Source organism: Diceros bicornis, chromosome 3 (assembly GCF_020826845.1).
Source record: "Diceros bicornis minor isolate mBicDic1 chromosome 3, mDicBic1.mat.cur, whole genome shotgun sequence".
Lineage (NCBI taxonomy): Eukaryota > Metazoa > Chordata > Mammalia > Perissodactyla > Rhinocerotidae > Diceros > Diceros bicornis.
In genome coordinates, this window is record NC_080742.1 from 29,812,461 (window position 1) to 29,829,752 (window position 17,292).

Genomic DNA, 17,292 nt, shown 5'->3' on the forward strand with positions numbered 1-17,292 from the left:
GTTTGTTGGGAGGAATAAATGAAATAATATGTGTAAAACACCTAGCAAAATAATTGGATATTTTAGTTTATTGTTTTTAAAGAGTTATGGCTCTGGACTTGATAATAACATGCTTCCTTTGGCTATTTTTAAAGTGTTCATAGTAGGAAAGTAATCTTTTTTAGTTATGCCAGATTTGAGCTCACTTAGTACAGAATTTGTTGGCATTTTGACATGTTTATAGTTAGCTATGTAATCATTTTACAACTTGAAATCAGTGAGACCAATTACAAAATTACATATTTTTTTGAAAGAGTAAAATGACTAAATCAAATCTCTGCCAACAAAAATTTAGTAAATTCCAAAAGTGATGTGTGAACCACATCTTTTGATTATTAGTAGAAATGACTGGAAGTTTTGACAATATTGTTAGATATTGACATGGTTGTAAGCCACAGTAGATTATAATTTTAAATTTCATTTAAAAATATTAATATATAACATACCTGAATATTCATTTGCAGTGACTACTTTGTTATAAATAATTTTTATTCCTTAGATGAGCTTTCTCTCTTTAATTTATCCTCACTTTCTTTTGTTATTATGAAGCTCTTAAAAAATCACCATATTTTCTCTGTTTTTTGAGAGATATCCATTCCATTTTTCTTAAAGACTGGGACAGGGAGAAATTACTTGAAGCTTGGATGTCCAACCCAGAGAACTGCTGCCAACGATCAGGTGTTCAAATGCCAACTCCACCACCAAGTGGGTATAATGCCTGGGACACGCTCCCTTCTCCAAGAACTCCAAGGACTACACGCTCTTCTGTCACCTCTCCGGATGAAATAAGTTTATCTCCTGGGGATTTGGACACCAGTTTGGTATGGTTTGGTGTTCAGTGTACTTCTCATAGTTTTGTGTTTAGTCTTTTAACTTTTAAATTATTTAGTATTGTTTCATGGAATCTCTAGTCGTATTCTTGTAGTTGAATCCTATACCCTTCTTAACGGGTTCAGTTATTTCAGGCTTTGGTAAATATTTATTCTCACAGGGACTGGCCTCGTGGCTTAGCGGTTAAGTGCATGCGCTCCGCTGCTGGCAGCCTGGGTTCGGATCCTGGGCGTGCACCGGCGCACCGCCTCTCTAGCCATGCTGGGGCCGCGTCCCGCGTGCAGCAGCTGGAAGGATGTGCAGCTGTGGTGTGCAGCTATCTGCTGGGGCTTTGGGGAGAAAAAGGGAAAAAAGGGAGAGGGATTGGCAGTGGATGTTGGCTCGGGGCCGGTCTTCCTCAGCAAAAAAAGAAAGAGGAGGATTGGCATGGATGTTGGCTCAGGGCTGATCTTCCTCGCAAAAAAAATAAAATAAAAAATAAAACAATATTCTCACAGAATATTTTTGTGATCTCTGAATTACAGATTGAAATACAAAAGGTTTTCTTTTCTCATTTCAAAACAGAAAACATGGGCCGGCCCCATGGCTTAGCAGTTAAGTGCACGCGCTCCGCTGCTGGTGGCCCAGGTTCGGATCCCGGGCGCGCACGGAGGCACCGCTTCTCTGGCCATGCTGAGGCCGTGTCCCACATACAGCAACTAGAAGGATGTGCAACCATGACATACAACTATCTACTGGGGCTTGGGGGGGGGAGTTAAAAAAAAAAAAAACAGATAACATAATAAGAGTTTGGGAAAACCACCTCCTATATTCTCACTTAAAACCTCCAGTTACTTACAGTTTTGAATACACCATACTGAAATATTAAAAGTTGAGTTTGTCATAGGCACTTTAAACCAAAAATACAAAAATATTTTTTATATTTTCTTGAAGACATTTATAATATATTGATAATTATAGATTTGGTTCAGGAAAGCTTCTGGAGTTTGTCATCTAAATACATTTCCATAATAAATGTTTGCTTTTTACTGAGAAACAGTAGTGCTGTTGTCTGCATTTTTAATTGGCATACCATTGGTGTACTATTATAGGAAATTTTGATGTTTCTTGAATGATTCAGCCACTCATATGAAAGCACTCAGGGTTTTATCTAGGCCTTCTTGGAAAACAATTCTACTTCTATAATTCACGTCTGTAACATTATAAAGTTTGCTTTTAGTAAGTTGCTGTTTAGAAGATACGTAGTTTTGTAGCAGAGTTCCCTGAGTAGAAATCCTTGAATTGCTGCTCTGAATATGCTGAGTTCAAAAAACTGAAAAAGCAACATTACTCTGTTTCTGTAGATCTTCTGGGGTAAGCATAGGGTGAAGGACGTGATATTGAAGTATTTGTTTTGCAACAGGCAATTTGATCTTGACCTGAGTAGATTGTAATGATTTGTTTCTTGTACTTCCTTTTCCAAATGCATAGTTGCTGATTAATTTGATACACAAATTTGGAATTTGAGTGTTTGCCTTTTGCATTAAAACATTTAAATCCCACAATAGTTTATAATGAGGTAGGCATGGTATTTATTATTCAATCATAGGTAGGCACACTAACTTTAACTTCCTTTATAAATTTGAAGCACTTTTTATAATTACTATACCAGTTGTTTTGCCTTAAACTAATGAACAAATGAATGTATTGTTCTCTCTCCAAAGTATGACTTTGTTTAAAGCATTGCTCTTCTTTATCTCCAGTGTGATATATGTATGTGCAGCATTTCTGTATTTGAAGACCCAGTGGATATGCCCTGTGGACATGACTTTTGTAGAGGATGTTGGGAGTCGTGAGTATATGTGCAGCTCAGTATTTCTTACGGCATGATAGCATCTTGATTTGGTAATAAAATTGCTTTCAATATTTAATGATATGGATTATGTATATTGGTTTCAGAGTTACACTGAAATGTATTATACTTTGCTACTAAGAAAGAAGTTTGTTTTTCTTATTTTTAAATCTTCTAATCTATTAATTTAGTAAAATTATTTAATTTAGTAATTAATGTTATTTAGCTTAATGTAAGGTACTTTTGGGAACAAAGCAGGTATATGTAAATAAGTTTTCTTAGTATCTTAATTTATATTACATCTAATGTAAATTTTAAGCCTACACATAAATATCAAGAGTCAGTTTCTTATATCCCAAGAATTTTTAAGCATTTGTTTTTATGCTTTCTCTGAATTTTTTGTGACAAGGAAATAGCCTTGAAAATCTCTAAAATATGGATGTTTAAAATTCTTTTTTAATCAATTCAATTAGATGTCTCTCCTAGGCATAGTCGGGTATATATTACAAATGAAAAACTTATTTTGCTTCTCATGTTTATCTATATTCTCCTTCCCATCACCTTGCGAAGATTTATACTTTCTCATTATCCATTAACTTTGCTCTAATGTTGCACTTTTCGGGAAAGTTTTATAAACACAATGAAAACGGAGCAATACAGTATCATGTTATGTGTCTCCAGAGACACATAAATCTACTGATTGATGGCCTAAGTGAAGCATGTTTATTAGTATTTAAGGCAATCTTAAAAATCAGAAGTTTGCAAACTATTCTTTTTCGCGGAGCACAGAGCATCAAGTGTAGGAAGCTGAGGAGTGCCGTGTGGGTGAGAGAGCAAGAACCTGAGCAGATTTTCTATTAGGGTTTTAAACAACTTTGTTGGAGTATAATTGACATGCAAGAAACTACATATTTAAAATAAATGATTTGATAAGCTTTGACATATATATACACCCTTGAAACCATTACCACAATCACGATAAGTATATCCATCACCCCCAAAAGTTTCCTCATTCCTCCTTGAAATTCCTCTCGCCCTTCTCTTTCTGCCTCCCTCTTATCTTCCCACCACCATCCCATCCCTCCAATCTGTAGGCAACTACTGATCTTCTTTCTGTCATTCAGGTTTTATTTTGAGTACATTTTCTTTATCTGTTTTCCAAATTGGGGTTTGAGGCAAGATTTCATTTGGAGGGGGAAAAAGTTACTGCTTTAAAAAAAGTCAAAACAAATAAGAATACCTGGTTGTACTTTTTATTTTATTTTTTGTGAGGAAGACTAGCCCTGAGCTAAAATCTGTTGCCAGTCCTCCTCTTTTTTGCTGAGGAAGATTGGCCCTGGGCTAACATCCATGCCCATCTTCCTCTACTTTATATGGGACACTGCCACAGCATGGCTTGACAAGCAGTGTGTCGGTGCATGCCCAGGATCTGGGCCTGCAAACCCCGGGCTGCCGACATGGAGCGTGAGCACTTAACCTGTGCACCACCAGGCTGGCCCCTGGTCGTTCTTTTTAAAACATAGACTAGATTCTGCTCAGTCTAATTAAATAGGATCAAACCAGTACAGCTGAGGTAAACTAATTCGCAAGGGTCGGAGCTCACAATCCAAAGCAAACTTTGACCTAATTCTGGATGCAGAAAATCTTCCACAGGTACAGTACTTTATTTAGCTTAAAATTGTTAACTGTACTGCATAAGGAAGTATTATTTGGGTTCTGTGAAGTTTGCTCCTGTTGACCTTGGATGCTATGTGAAAACCGAGCCCCCCAGAGATTTACTTGAATTTTTTTGAACTTCTTCACCTACCTCACCAAACTCCTATCACAGGAACCATCTCCCATACTCATCACAGACTAGCCATAAGAAGTTTATTGTAAGATTTAAATTTGAAAGATGTAATTATTGTTTTGCATGGTACCTTATCAGCCTACCTAGGATTCTCATCCCCACTCCTGCCAGGTAGTTCTTGTCAAATCAAGCACCAGTAAAACAGCTTCCAGTTTGGGTGATTCATACGTTGATAAAACTATTTTTAGGGGCCAGCCTAGTAGTTAAGTTCCCTTCCTCCGTTTCAGTGACCCAGGGTTCGCAAGTTCGGGTCCTGCAAGTTCGGAGCCAAAGTGCAGACCTACACACCGCTCATCAAGCCGTGCTGTGGCAGCGTCCCACATACAAAATAGAGGAAGATTGGCACCAATGTTAGCTCAGGGACAAATCTTCCTCAAACGGAAAGAGGAAGGTTGGCAACAGATGTTAGCTCAAAGCCAGTCTTCCTCACCAAAAAAGCTATTTTTAAATTAATTGCAGTCCTTTCATAGGCGTATAGAAAAGAAACTTGTCTGTCCAAGGAGCAAGGAAGAATTTTTAAAGGTCCTTAGATAGTTTGAAAATCTCTCAATTTATCTTACTCTTCCCTACCCCCTTATCCCCTCAGTCTAGACAGATGCTTTGAAGCATCTATGGCAAGGGCTTAAATGAAATAGAAATTACTATTTTCTACCCAGCCTAGAATATCCTTCCTGCTACTTATTAGTTGTTGATTTAGGTAAGTGGTAACCTCCCTGTGCCTCAGTTTCCTACTCTATAAAATGGTGATAATAGTAAGTACTTCATAGGATTATTATCAGTTTGTTATTAAATGGCTTAATATATGTCAAATGCTTAGAACAAGGCCTGACACATAGCAACCACTCAACAAATGTTTGTTATCATCATCTTCCTAAGCATGGTAATAAGCAGAGAGAACCTATCTATGATATATAATCTGTGAAACTGACCTACAAGATAAAAACATAAAGTTTGCCCCATATTTCTCTCTTACTAACATTCATCGACTCCATGTTCTGCTTATAAATTTAGTGGGAAATTATATCTTGATGAGGATTAACAGCATGGCTGTTATACAGAGAAATGATCCTATCTTCAATGAGATCTTCTCAGTTCTGTCATTTAGTTCCCAGAGATAATTACACCTGCTCTGATGTATTGAGAATTCATAAAATGTACAGTAAATAAGTCATATAGTAACGATGTCTAAGCAAACTGTGCACTTTGACAGGGGACTATGAGTATTAAGATAAACTATACGCAACTTCCCAGGGAGCCTCTTAATAGCTAAAAGGAAGAGGTTCCTGTTATGTGGAAAAGGGAACTCTACATTTAGCAGTTCTCTAACTTTTAATCTCAAGATCCCTTTACATTCTTAAAAATTGTTGAGGACTTCAAAGTGCTTGTGTTTATATGGGTTATACCTATGCATATATGCTATATTAGAAATTAACACTGAAAAAAATTTAATATTTGTTTATTCATTTTAAAATAACAGTAATAAATCCATTATATGTTAACATAAATAACATTTGCTATTAACAATAACTATTTCCAGTAAAAAAATTTGTAGTGGTATTGTTTTGCATTTTTGCAAATCTCTTTAATATGTAGCTTAATAGAAAACAGCTGTATTCTTACGTCTGCTTCTGCATTCAATCCTTTATAGTATATTATTTTGGTTGACATATGTAAAGAAAATCTGGCCTCACACAGATGTGTATATGGAAAAGAGAGGAGCATATTAATAGCCTATTCAGATAAGTGTGGATACTGTTTGATATACATCAAAACTCAACAAGTGGTAGTTTTCTTAATGGTTAGTTGCAGTGTAAAATCTGAAACCATACCAATAGAATTTTTATACTCTTACATTAAAATCCATTGATCGGGGCCCGGCCCGGTGGCACAGGCGGTTGAGTGCGCGCACTCCGCTGTGGTGGCCCGGGGTTTGCTGGTTCGGATCCCGGGCATGCACCAATGCACTGCTTGTCAAGCCATGCTGTGGCGGCATCCCATGTGAAGTGGAAGAAGATGGGCACGGATGTTAGCCCAGGGCCAGTCTTCCTCAGCAAAAAAAAGACCAGGAAGATTGGCAGATGTTAGCACAGGGCTGATCTCCTCAGCAAAAAAAAAAAATTCCATTGATCTAGCTTGCACTTTTAATAGATTTTTACCCATGCGTGGTCTTGTGATATCATTTTGAAAATGTTAGTTCACTGAGTTAGGTAGATCTTCCAATGTTAACACATTTCACTATACATAAATATAGTAAAAAAATCACATTAGTTACTATCACCACCAGTCTCATCAGGAAAGTCTCTAAATATTGGGAAGCTGTCAGGCTCACCATAGCAGAAAAGAATTTTTCAAAACTCTACTTTTTACTTGAAGGCTTGAATTTTGTCCTTGGCAACAAATACCATCAGCTTTTTTCCTTGATGTGACAGGCTCACTTAATTCATTTTCAAAAAAAGTCTACTGTATACCCAAGTCTGAATAATCATTGTTTGTAGTTGTTCTTTCAAATAAAAATAGTGCGACATGATAAAAGCAGGGAAGTCTGCTTGTAACTTGAACAATTAATTCCCTGAGACAACCATCATGCTTTGGTGTGCAGCAGAAGTTCATTATGCTTACTTCTCATTTCTTTGCACAGAATACCAAAAAAATACATACCCATTTTTAATAAAATAAATAATCAATAAAATTTGTTAATAATTTATAATTCTTCTTACTCCCTCAAGGACACTCTTAAATGAAACTGGCTTTTTTTTTTTAACTGCGAGTATGGAGCAGTAAAGAATACAAAGTCTACTTGGCTACCAAGTGCCACTCATGATTCATGCTAAGGCACCAGCACTTTTAACCAAAAAGCAAACAAAGTCTTAATACCATTATGAAAATAGTTTTGTCCTCATAAACCCCCTGAGAAGTCTCAGGAACCCTCACAGGTCCACACATCACACTTGGAGAACTGCTACTCTATAGCATTTCCCTTCATCCATGCTTGCTTCTCCAAATTGTTTTTCCTGACACAGAGTAAAACAAGTAATTTTTAACTGGTGACTAAATTGCAGAATGCTCTTCTATTGGGATATGTCAGAGTTTTGTGGAGAGTGTGTGGTTTTTAAATCGTATTAAAAATAGAGAGGAAGATTTTAAACATGTTGAATTTAAAATGCCTATGATTAAACAAAAATATTGTGTGTGTAATCAAAATCTACAGCTAAGGAGGGAGATCTGGGCTTTAAATTTCAGTCATTGGAATATAGGTGGTAGTTTAAGTTAGGGGTATTTAAATACCCCAGGAAAATAGTATGGAATGGGAAGGGAAGAGTTTTGGCATGAAAACCCTAGGGAACAGTAAAATATAAGTGATCAGGAGAGTAAAAGGCACTTGTAAAAATAGTGGACAAGGAAAAACCAGAGATAAGAAGAATACCAGGAAAAAAAAATAAGTCCTAGGGGCCGGCCCGGTGGCGCAAGCGGTTGGGTGCGCGCGCTCCGCTGCGGCGGCCCGGGGTTCGCTGGTTCGGATCCCAGGCGCGCACCGAAGTACTGCTTGGTAAGCCATGCTGTGGCGGCGTCCCATATAAAGTGGAGGAAGATAGGCACCGATGTTAGCCCAGGGCCGTCTTCCTCAGCAAAAAAAGAGGAGGATTGGCGGATGTTAGCTCAGGGCTGATCTCCTCACAAAAAAAAAAAATAAGTCCTAGAAGCCAGAGGGAAGAGAGAATCTGAAAGAAGGCACTGTTCAGCAGTGTGTGATACTCTAGAGAAATCAGAGGCAAAAAAACCTGAGAAATCTTGAATACTTGGGGCTAATGGCTAATCCTAATGGCTTTGTGGAGAGCCAGCCTTTCAGTGAAGAGATGATAGAGTGTTGCGGGTTGAGAAGTGAATGGGATGGACTTGCAGAAGGAATGACAAATCATCACAAACTGTTTTGTCAAGAAACTTTGATGTGAAAGGAAAGGAGAGTGAAACTAAAAAATGTTATTTGGTTGAGAAAGGTTTTCAGGATGGGAAAAACTTGAGCATGTTTATTGTGCTGAGGGTAAATAAAGAGCCATTAGAGAGAGAGAAAGAGAGTAGGTTAACGGATAGTGCAAGTCCCAGAGCTGGCCAGAGGATTTGAGGATTAGCCTGGGGGTAAAAGAGGAAGCCCTCTGACTAAGTGAGTGGGAAGAAGGCAAAGATAGCTAACAATATGGCTAGATTTGAGGTGTGGAGGGAGGATATTAAGAGAGGCTCTGTTTTTCCTGATGTGCCAAGATGTGGAAGAAGAAGGAGATGGAGCAAAGCGAGCAGATCTGATAACGTCTCAATAAGCTTGATATTTTTTTAAGTGCAATTAAATTAAGATACTAGAGAACTAAAGGAAAAAGATATTGTAGGCAGTGGAATAATCAAACTGTTGATGGTGATGACTAAGAGAATGGTGATTTAATTGCCTGGTTTTCCATTTATTTTCTCTAGATTTAAGTGTTAAATCCACACTTCAAATGTTTGTTTCTTGTTTTTCCATAGGCAATAATAATAGTAATAACAATAAAACCCTTGCTAAAATTTATGAATTCTTATTCTATGCCAGGCACCATGCTGATATTTAACATAGATTATAATCTGTATAACAACCCCAAGAAGTGCATATTATTATCTCCATTTTACAGATAGTCAAACTGAGGCACAGAACAGTTAAATAAATTGCTTAATATCATATAATTTGTTAGTGGCAGACCTGGAATTCTCTAACTCAAAATTCAGCTCTTAACCACTTAATTCACCTTAGGCAAGATTCCTGCCTGTTTCCAGGATACCTTTCCCCTACTACCTCAACTAATGTGCTAGAGTAGTACGTGAAATTTATTTTAATGTTAATCTAAATGAAATATAAGCAGAAAACCTTTTCTTCAAAAAAGCATGCTGTATTCCAATGCCACCCCAAAATCTTTTGAATTATCCATGGTTTAATTGTGTACAATTACTCCCTTTTACTTAAAAGTGTAGCATATTGAAAATTGAATATGACTTTTCTAAATCACTCATTTCTGAATTTTTAATGTTAAATAAATATATTGTTTCAAATTTTTAGAGAAGTAAAGCAAAACAGGAACATGTAAAACATATAAGTGTGTGTATATATATTTGTATATATATAAAATGAATGTTTGGCAGGTAGTAAGTGTTCAATAATGTTTGTGAATTATATAAATCAGGTATTGCAATTGATATTCCACACTTTTTTCATTGGTATTATTTTAGTTTAACAGAAAATTCAGCATAAAGAAAAAAATTCTTAGAACGTGCAAATAAATTATATCCTTACCTTTTTTCTGTCAATTGATCATTTTAATAGGTTTTTGAATCTGAAAATTCAAGAAGGTGAAGCTCACAACATTTTCTGCCCTGCATATGATTGCTTCCAACTTGTGCCTGTGGATATCATAGAAAGTGTAGTTTCCAAGGAGATGGACAAACGATACCTACAGTTTGATATTAAGGTATGCTGCCAATTATCTGTCTGATTTCCATAATTTTAATTTAATTAAATCTATATAGCAGATTTGAGCTTTTTGTTTTATTTTTGAAAACATATAAAATAATGGACTCTGACTTTTGTGTCTCAGAAAAACTGCCTAAAGAAATGGTTGCATTAATTAAAGTTTTAAGCTAAAACATTATTTTATAATCATGATAGAAGTAAAAGTGAAAAGCTAAAGTAGTAATTTACCAAAAAAATAAAACTATTGCTAAGAACTATTTCCTGATTGCCTGTTGCACTTTTATAACTGATTGATGAGGATCATGTTCAAAGTACATAGTATGTATTTTAAGTTTTCACAAAGACATTATATTTTACACTCCTAAATTAAGTATTTAGAAATAAAGATTATCAATTTGGAAATTTATATCTGTTTTTTTTTATTTCAAGTAATAGTTTCATATAATTAATTACAATGTTTATTTCACCTTTTTTTCTATCTTATTTTCATGCAGAAGTTATTCAGAAGCATATGCAAGTTACTTTCTTTTGTATGTGACTTAACAGTTAAATTTCAACTGGCTTGAGCAGATTTTTTGTAGTCTAAACCTTGATATATGGACTTTTAAAGAAGAAGTCCTACTATTTCTTTAACATAGAAGGCATCATAATATTGATTTTTGTGTATTATTAGGGTACCATTTAGAAATTTACTGTTCTAATGCAACTAATAATCACATGCAAGATTCTATTTATAATTGTTTTCCATCAGAAAAGTGGCACACTGTATGAGAGAACATTTTTAAATTACACATTTTCTGTGTGAATAATTGCATTTTTACTTTACCATCATCTACCTGGTTTTAGATGAAAGAAAACATAAATTTAAAAAGTCATGTCCTGGGGCTGGCCCCGTGGCTTAGCTGTTAAGTGCATGCGCTCTGCTACTGGCGGCCCAGGTTCTGATCCTGGGCGCGCACCAACGCACCGCTTGTCCGGCCGTGCTGAGGCGGCGTCCCACATACAGCAACTAGAAGGATGTGCAACTATGACATACAACTATCTACTGGGGCTTTGGGGAGAAAAAGGGAAAAAAAGGAAGAGGATTGGCAATAGATGTTAGCTCAGGGCTGGTCTTCCTCAGCAAAAAGAGGAGGTGTGGCATGGATGTTAGCTCAGGGCTGATCTTCCTCACAAAAAAAATAAATAAATAAAAGAAATAAAAAGTCATGTCCTTACTAAAGTAATTGCCACTTTTTTCCTTATTGTTTCGTACTTTCTGGTACTATTTTAAGTATTTCTTGAGGCTGACTTCTTGTTTTTTATTTGACTCTTTTTTTGCTTTAAAGTAGATTGACATGGGGTACACTCTATATTAGAATTTAAGAGTTAAAATATTTTCTGTTGTGTTTTGTTATTGCTGCTTAAACAGGCCTTTGTTGAAAATAATCCTGCCATTAAATGGTGTCCTACTCCAGGCTGTGAAAGAGCAGTCAGACTGACAAAACAAGGGTCAAATACGTCTGGGTCTGATACGCTCAGCTTCCCATTGCTCAGAGCTCCTGCTGTGGACTGTGGAAAAGGACACCTCTTCTGCTGGTCAGTACAAGACGAGTTAGAATCGCCTGAAGAGAAATTTTAAAGAGACTTTGTGCCTGAATCAGGCCTTTAAATTATAGTATGTTTGATGTCATTCTTATTAATTAAAAAATGTGTAATGAGTAGTAATGGTTTATATTTATTGTGTGCTTGATGTGTGCCAGGCATTATGCCAAATATTTTTGTATATTGAATTCTCCCAACAGTGCTATGAGTTGAGTGCTGTTATTATACCATTTTTACAGATAAGGAAACTCAGGCACGGAGAAGTTGCCCAGCATTATGCAGCTAGGAAATGGAGGAAATGGGATCGGAGCCCGGCTCTTTTTGATTCCAGAGCCCATGCACTTAAACTCTAATACCAAATTGCTTACTATAGATTAGAAAATGTTTAGAGTTTAACTTTTCTTCAAAAATAGAAGCCTCTAGCAGTGATGCCCAGAATTACTAAGACAGCTTTTCCAAATTTTCATTGTAGGCCCCAACAAGTGAGGTTTTGATTTAATTGGTTTTGGAATGGAACTCCAAAAAAAAAAGCTCTTAGGTGATTCTAATGCACAGTCTAGGTAGGAACCACTTTGTGTTTCTTGCTTTGTTTAATTTCTGGTGCGTGATAAGTACTCAGTAAGTATGAACTGATGATAAATCAGCAATGGATAGGCTGTGTAACTGTGTATAGTCCTTTGACTGTATGTTTGTCCGACATCAGCATTCTACTTTATTGAGAGTAGATTCAATGATAATTAACTATTTTTAGTTAATTAAATGATCAGAAAAAGAAATAATGTTTGTTCTGCTTTTTGCTCATTTCCAGATTTATCATATATGCAAGGATATGCTTTAAATGAATATAAAACGCTATTCTTTACTTACCTTCTTATCAGAAACCAAAATCAAATTGTAGCACCATTCGATAGTAAAAAGGCCTAGTTATGGAAATATCCCTACCCTGAAAGGTCTGTTTCTTACCCTCATCATCATTATCATTAGCTAAAGATGTTTCTTCAACTGCCAACCTATATGTAGCACTGAACTCGAGGTCAGGTGTCAGCAAGCAACTGTCTGAACCAGTTTTTGAAAATAAAGTTTTATTGGAACACAGCCACACCTATTCACGCCAATTTGTTTACCTGTTGTCTGTGGCTGCTTTCAGGCTATGACAGCATTGATTAGTTATGACAGAGAATGTATGGCCCTCAAAACCCAAAATATTTACTATCCTGGCTCTTTACAGAAAAAGTTTGCTAGACTCCTGTGCTAGGTGCTTGAATTTAGTGATTAATGAAAGGAAAACCATGTTCACTGCTTTCATGGCCAAATCAGACTCAGCAAGTGAATAGCAAGAAAATATGGAATAATAGGTTATATCTACATACCTTAATCTTTCAAAACATTTAAAAGACAAATTCCTGATTTTTAGTTTTGCGTTTTAATATTTCCTGGTTGCTTCGTGACTTCATCTCACTACCCCACCAGAAGAGATAAGGATCCAGCTACAGAAATGAGAAGTGAGTTAATGAATACACGTGTGCTTAACTGTTAGTAAATAAATGATCCTTAGGTGAATATGAATCTACTTTACTATACAGTAAGAATATTAAAGTAAGAAAATAAAAGCGCTTCCTCGTCTAAGTTATTGTCAGGTTTCTTGAGAAACTTAAGCTCTAGTGCTGTAAGGCACCCCATTGTATGCATCCTGTGCGTCTAGAATGGTACTAATTATGTACTATCCTTGGGAAAATTGAGAAAAGTTATCACATAAATCACTTTCTGAGTTGTCTGCTTTATGTAAGCATCCCTGGTTGAAAAGGCTGATTTAGAAGATTGATGGAGAGGCTACAAAAATGGAAAATATAAATTAGAAGATAAAAAGAAGATAGAATTTGCTGAGATCAGAGAAGAATAGAGTTTTGAAGGGAAAAGAAAAACCTGTGATTGGCATTGTCTTCTTAAGCTCTGTGGTTTCTGTGGTCTACCTGTTACTAGTTTTTACTATAGATTAGCTTTTACTTTTTTGTATTCTTCCCCACCTCTCTTTGTATCCTGCAAGTAATAAGTTTGATTTGACTGAGGATAAGGAAACTAATGGAAAAACCTAACAATATAGGGTAGACTCTAAAAGCTGTATATGTCTATAAACATATATGATGCTATAAACTGTATGTTTCTAGACCAATGTTTGGAGAAATATGTCAGCTTACTCTTTCTCACACCCCAAAATATCAGGCTGGTTATACTCAAGATCCATTGGAGACTATATGCCAAGATCACAGGCCCTACTTTGAATTGTATCCCAGTTCAAGGGATCTGTGAATGGCCACATGGATTCAAGGTCACATTTGGTAATTATTTACTCTTTCTCCTATTCATAAGGGTGGTAGAGAACTTGGCAAATAGAATCATCATTTTCTGGACATAGCAATTCAGGGGAAGAGAATGTGACTTAAGTGAAATGAGAACAGATTTCAATGAAGGGCAGACATATTTAAGTTCTTCAACTTAACCTTGTTACCTTGATATTTGTTAAGCTATAGGATTGATATATGTAGGTATATGATATATGTATATTCTAGGATTTTTGCATTGCCTCCTTCACCTCTCTAGGCATTAATTTGCAATCTCCGTTTTTATATTCTTAGCTTGCTACTCATATAGTATAAGTGCTTTGCCGATAATCATAAATTCTAAAAATTTTTTTTTTAAAAAGAAATTTTAAGTAGAATTCTGCTGCCCTTATCTAGTGTTTCAAAGAGAAACAAAATCTGCTTCATGCAAAAGGAAGCTTTGCAAGAGAGATCTTTATAAAATAAAGGCATGTGATTCTGGGTTTGCTTCTCTCTCTCCCCAAACAGCTCCGAAATATTCTCTAAAAACGATTACAAAAACCACAAGAGATGGCAATAATAATTTCTTCTTTTTAAGAACTGCATGTGACAGAATCACTTGAGATCCATCCCCAAGAGATGTCTCTCTGAATATAACTGAATAAATTCATTGTTAGGAGGGAAGGCAGGAGTAGGCATTTCTCTTCCCACCACAGGGTAACCCTGGCTATTCTAACTTGTTCATCAACTAGTTCTGTGCCTTTAATAACTGAACCTAGAATGCTTTCTCCCCCTAGCCTGTATAATTATAATTTGTGTGACCTTGACAGTATTATCCCTAGACAATGTTCAAAACCTGGACTCTCGCTTAAGCCAATAATCTTTTCCCTGTTTTTCTTTTTATTAAGTAAAATATGCTACTATGTAACTTCACTGCCCTCTGAACTGACACAAAATCTTTCTTCTCTGAGGCAACTGTTTAAAGATTTGTTGTCAGAAATACTTCTTGGCCACCAAAATCCTAATCAGTGAGGAGAAGAACTCAAATTTAACCTGGGATAGTGGTCATTTCTCTCCTGTATCACCTCAGAGTGTCCCTTGGTCCCTTTAATCACCAATATCTCCACTGGAAACTGAGAAACTTGAAATTTATCTCTTCTAAATCCATAGATAGCCAAACATATTTTAGAATTATTCACTGAAATTGACTGGCAAGAATATTCTAAATAATAATATGGTGGAGTTTTTAATATATCATCCAGCTGTGGAGAATTTATTTACTGAAACTATGCAAGGAAGTCTTTAAAATAGTATCAACACCACCACAAAACAAATTTGAACCCTTGATAGGAACGTTTGAATCATAGTGATGCTCCTGGTGAGAAGTCACAGTATCAGGTTTCTAGTCCACTGAAGTTTCCAGTGAATCAGAGTACAATGTGCAGACTTGTCAAGTATTGGAGGAAACTTTGAAAGTGAATGTCTTTGCCTTAAAATTCTGTTTTCCTCTAATACCCACAATAAGGATTTTGATAACACCTTCTTCCTGGTTAGGATCATGAATCTTGATTGAGTTAAAGCAGTAGTTTCATGCTTCATCTCCTCCACAGACTTCACAGGCAAAGAGACTCTTTTAAGAGTCCTCTGGGCAAAATAAATGAGGTTGGCCTTGTTTGTGGACTTAACAGTTGAGTCTCATCTTCTCTTGCAAAATCAGAGTCTCAAACCCTTAGCTTAATAGCTCTGGTTCTGGAAAAAAGGGGTTTTTTCCAGAAAAAAAGAGTCCTGCCAACTAGCAGAACATTCCCCAGCTCTTCCTAGGCCCAGAATGAAAACATGTTGCTATTTATTTGATAGGGATCAATCGTAAGACGTTGTTTAAATATCATCTCTGCTCTATACAAAGTAGCATATCCATCTAAATAAATACTGCTTGAGAGTTCAGTTTATCAAGTTTCAATAGAGCACATGGTTGACATTAATCTGGAGACACACAGGATCTGCATTCGAGACTTAGCTCTGCCACTAACTAGCTGTGTGACTTGGTTATAAGCAAGCATCCTCTCTTAGAATACAGTAATAGAAGAGAAGCCTTCGTGTCTCATATAGTCAACATACAAACGTGCTAGTTCCAAACCCAGACTATTTGGCTTCAAATCTTACCTCATCCACTTGCTACCTTGCAGATTACTCAACCTCTTTGTGCATGTAAAATGGGGATAAATAGTACCACTTTCAAAGAGCTGTTATGTAGATTAAATCAGTCAGTACATGTAAAGTATTTAGAACATTGCCTGGTATACTCAAAAATGTTAGCTTTTAAAAAAAATTTTCTTTTAATTGATTTGTTAATTAGAGGAGAAAGTTAGCTAAAGAGGAGAATCATTAAATGAGGATTTCTACGTATTCATTCAGGAGTGGTCATTAATAAAGTTCTAAAATGGCAGTGAGAGGCCAGCCTGGTGGTGCATTGGTTAAGTTCGGCGTGCCCTGCTGCAGTAGCCCGGAGTTCACAGGTTCAGATCCCGGGTGCAGACCTACACCACTAATCAAGCCATACTGTGGTGGCATCCCACATACAAAATAGAGGAAGATGGGCACAAGACGTTAGCTCAGGGCCACTCTTTCTCAAGCAAAAAGAGGAAGATTGGCAACAGGTGTTAGCTCAGGGCCAATCTTCCTCACCAAAAAAATAAAATAAATGGCAATGAACTGAAATTGCCGGCTTCTTGATAGGAATTTCTTGTCAAGTAATGAAATGTTAGTAGATTTTTTCTTTTCCAGAACCCTTTGGAGCCATTGTATATTCCTGCCAACAGTTGTGTGTATCAACACATTTTTGAGGAAAGAGCCATCCCTTGATCTCTTGATATTAGTTAACTATCATATTTGGACAGGGTTAAGGATTTTAGGTAAAACAGTCATTTTTTTCTTTATAATTTCTTACCAGGCACTTTTTTCCCCTGAATGACCCCACTCAATTGGTGTCTATAAATTTCACTTGACTATGTGCCAAAATTCCCCTTCTTGCTTACTCATTTTTAGTGACATTTTGAGATGCAGTCTCTACATGTACCAAGTCTGTCAGAATACTTGTCATCAGTCATTGGCATCTTGGTTAAAACTTTATTCAGGAATTGAGCTTTCCAGTATTTGCAGAACATTACAGTATCTTCATTACTTCGCTCGGAATAACCTCTTTCCCTACACATTCTATAATCCAGATTATCAATCACCTATTATATCTGATAGCATTGTTATTACCATACTTTGAAGAATTTTGGGCTTATTTTCTCAGATGCCTTAGTTTTCAAAGATACTTAATAGTATTAAATGGCAACCTCTAGCTCTC

General features: G+C 36.3%; 1 protein-coding gene across 5 annotated transcripts in view; it reads left to right on the top strand.

The window, feature by feature from the left end:
* The window catches only part of ANKIB1 (ankyrin repeat and IBR domain containing 1), a 143,219-nt gene that overhangs the window by 94,826 nt on the left and 31,101 nt on the right, over positions 1-17,292 (top strand). For all 5 annotated transcript variants that reach the window (XM_058525430.1, XM_058525421.1, XM_058525426.1 and 2 more), the window contains 4 exons: positions 652-860; positions 2,613-2,701; positions 9,892-10,036; positions 11,450-11,616. In XM_058525430.1, the coding sequence (XP_058381413.1) occupies positions 652-860; positions 2,613-2,701; positions 9,892-10,036; positions 11,450-11,616 (610 nt within the window). The remainder of the gene's footprint in view (positions 1-651; positions 861-2,612; positions 2,702-9,891; positions 10,037-11,449; positions 11,617-17,292) is intronic.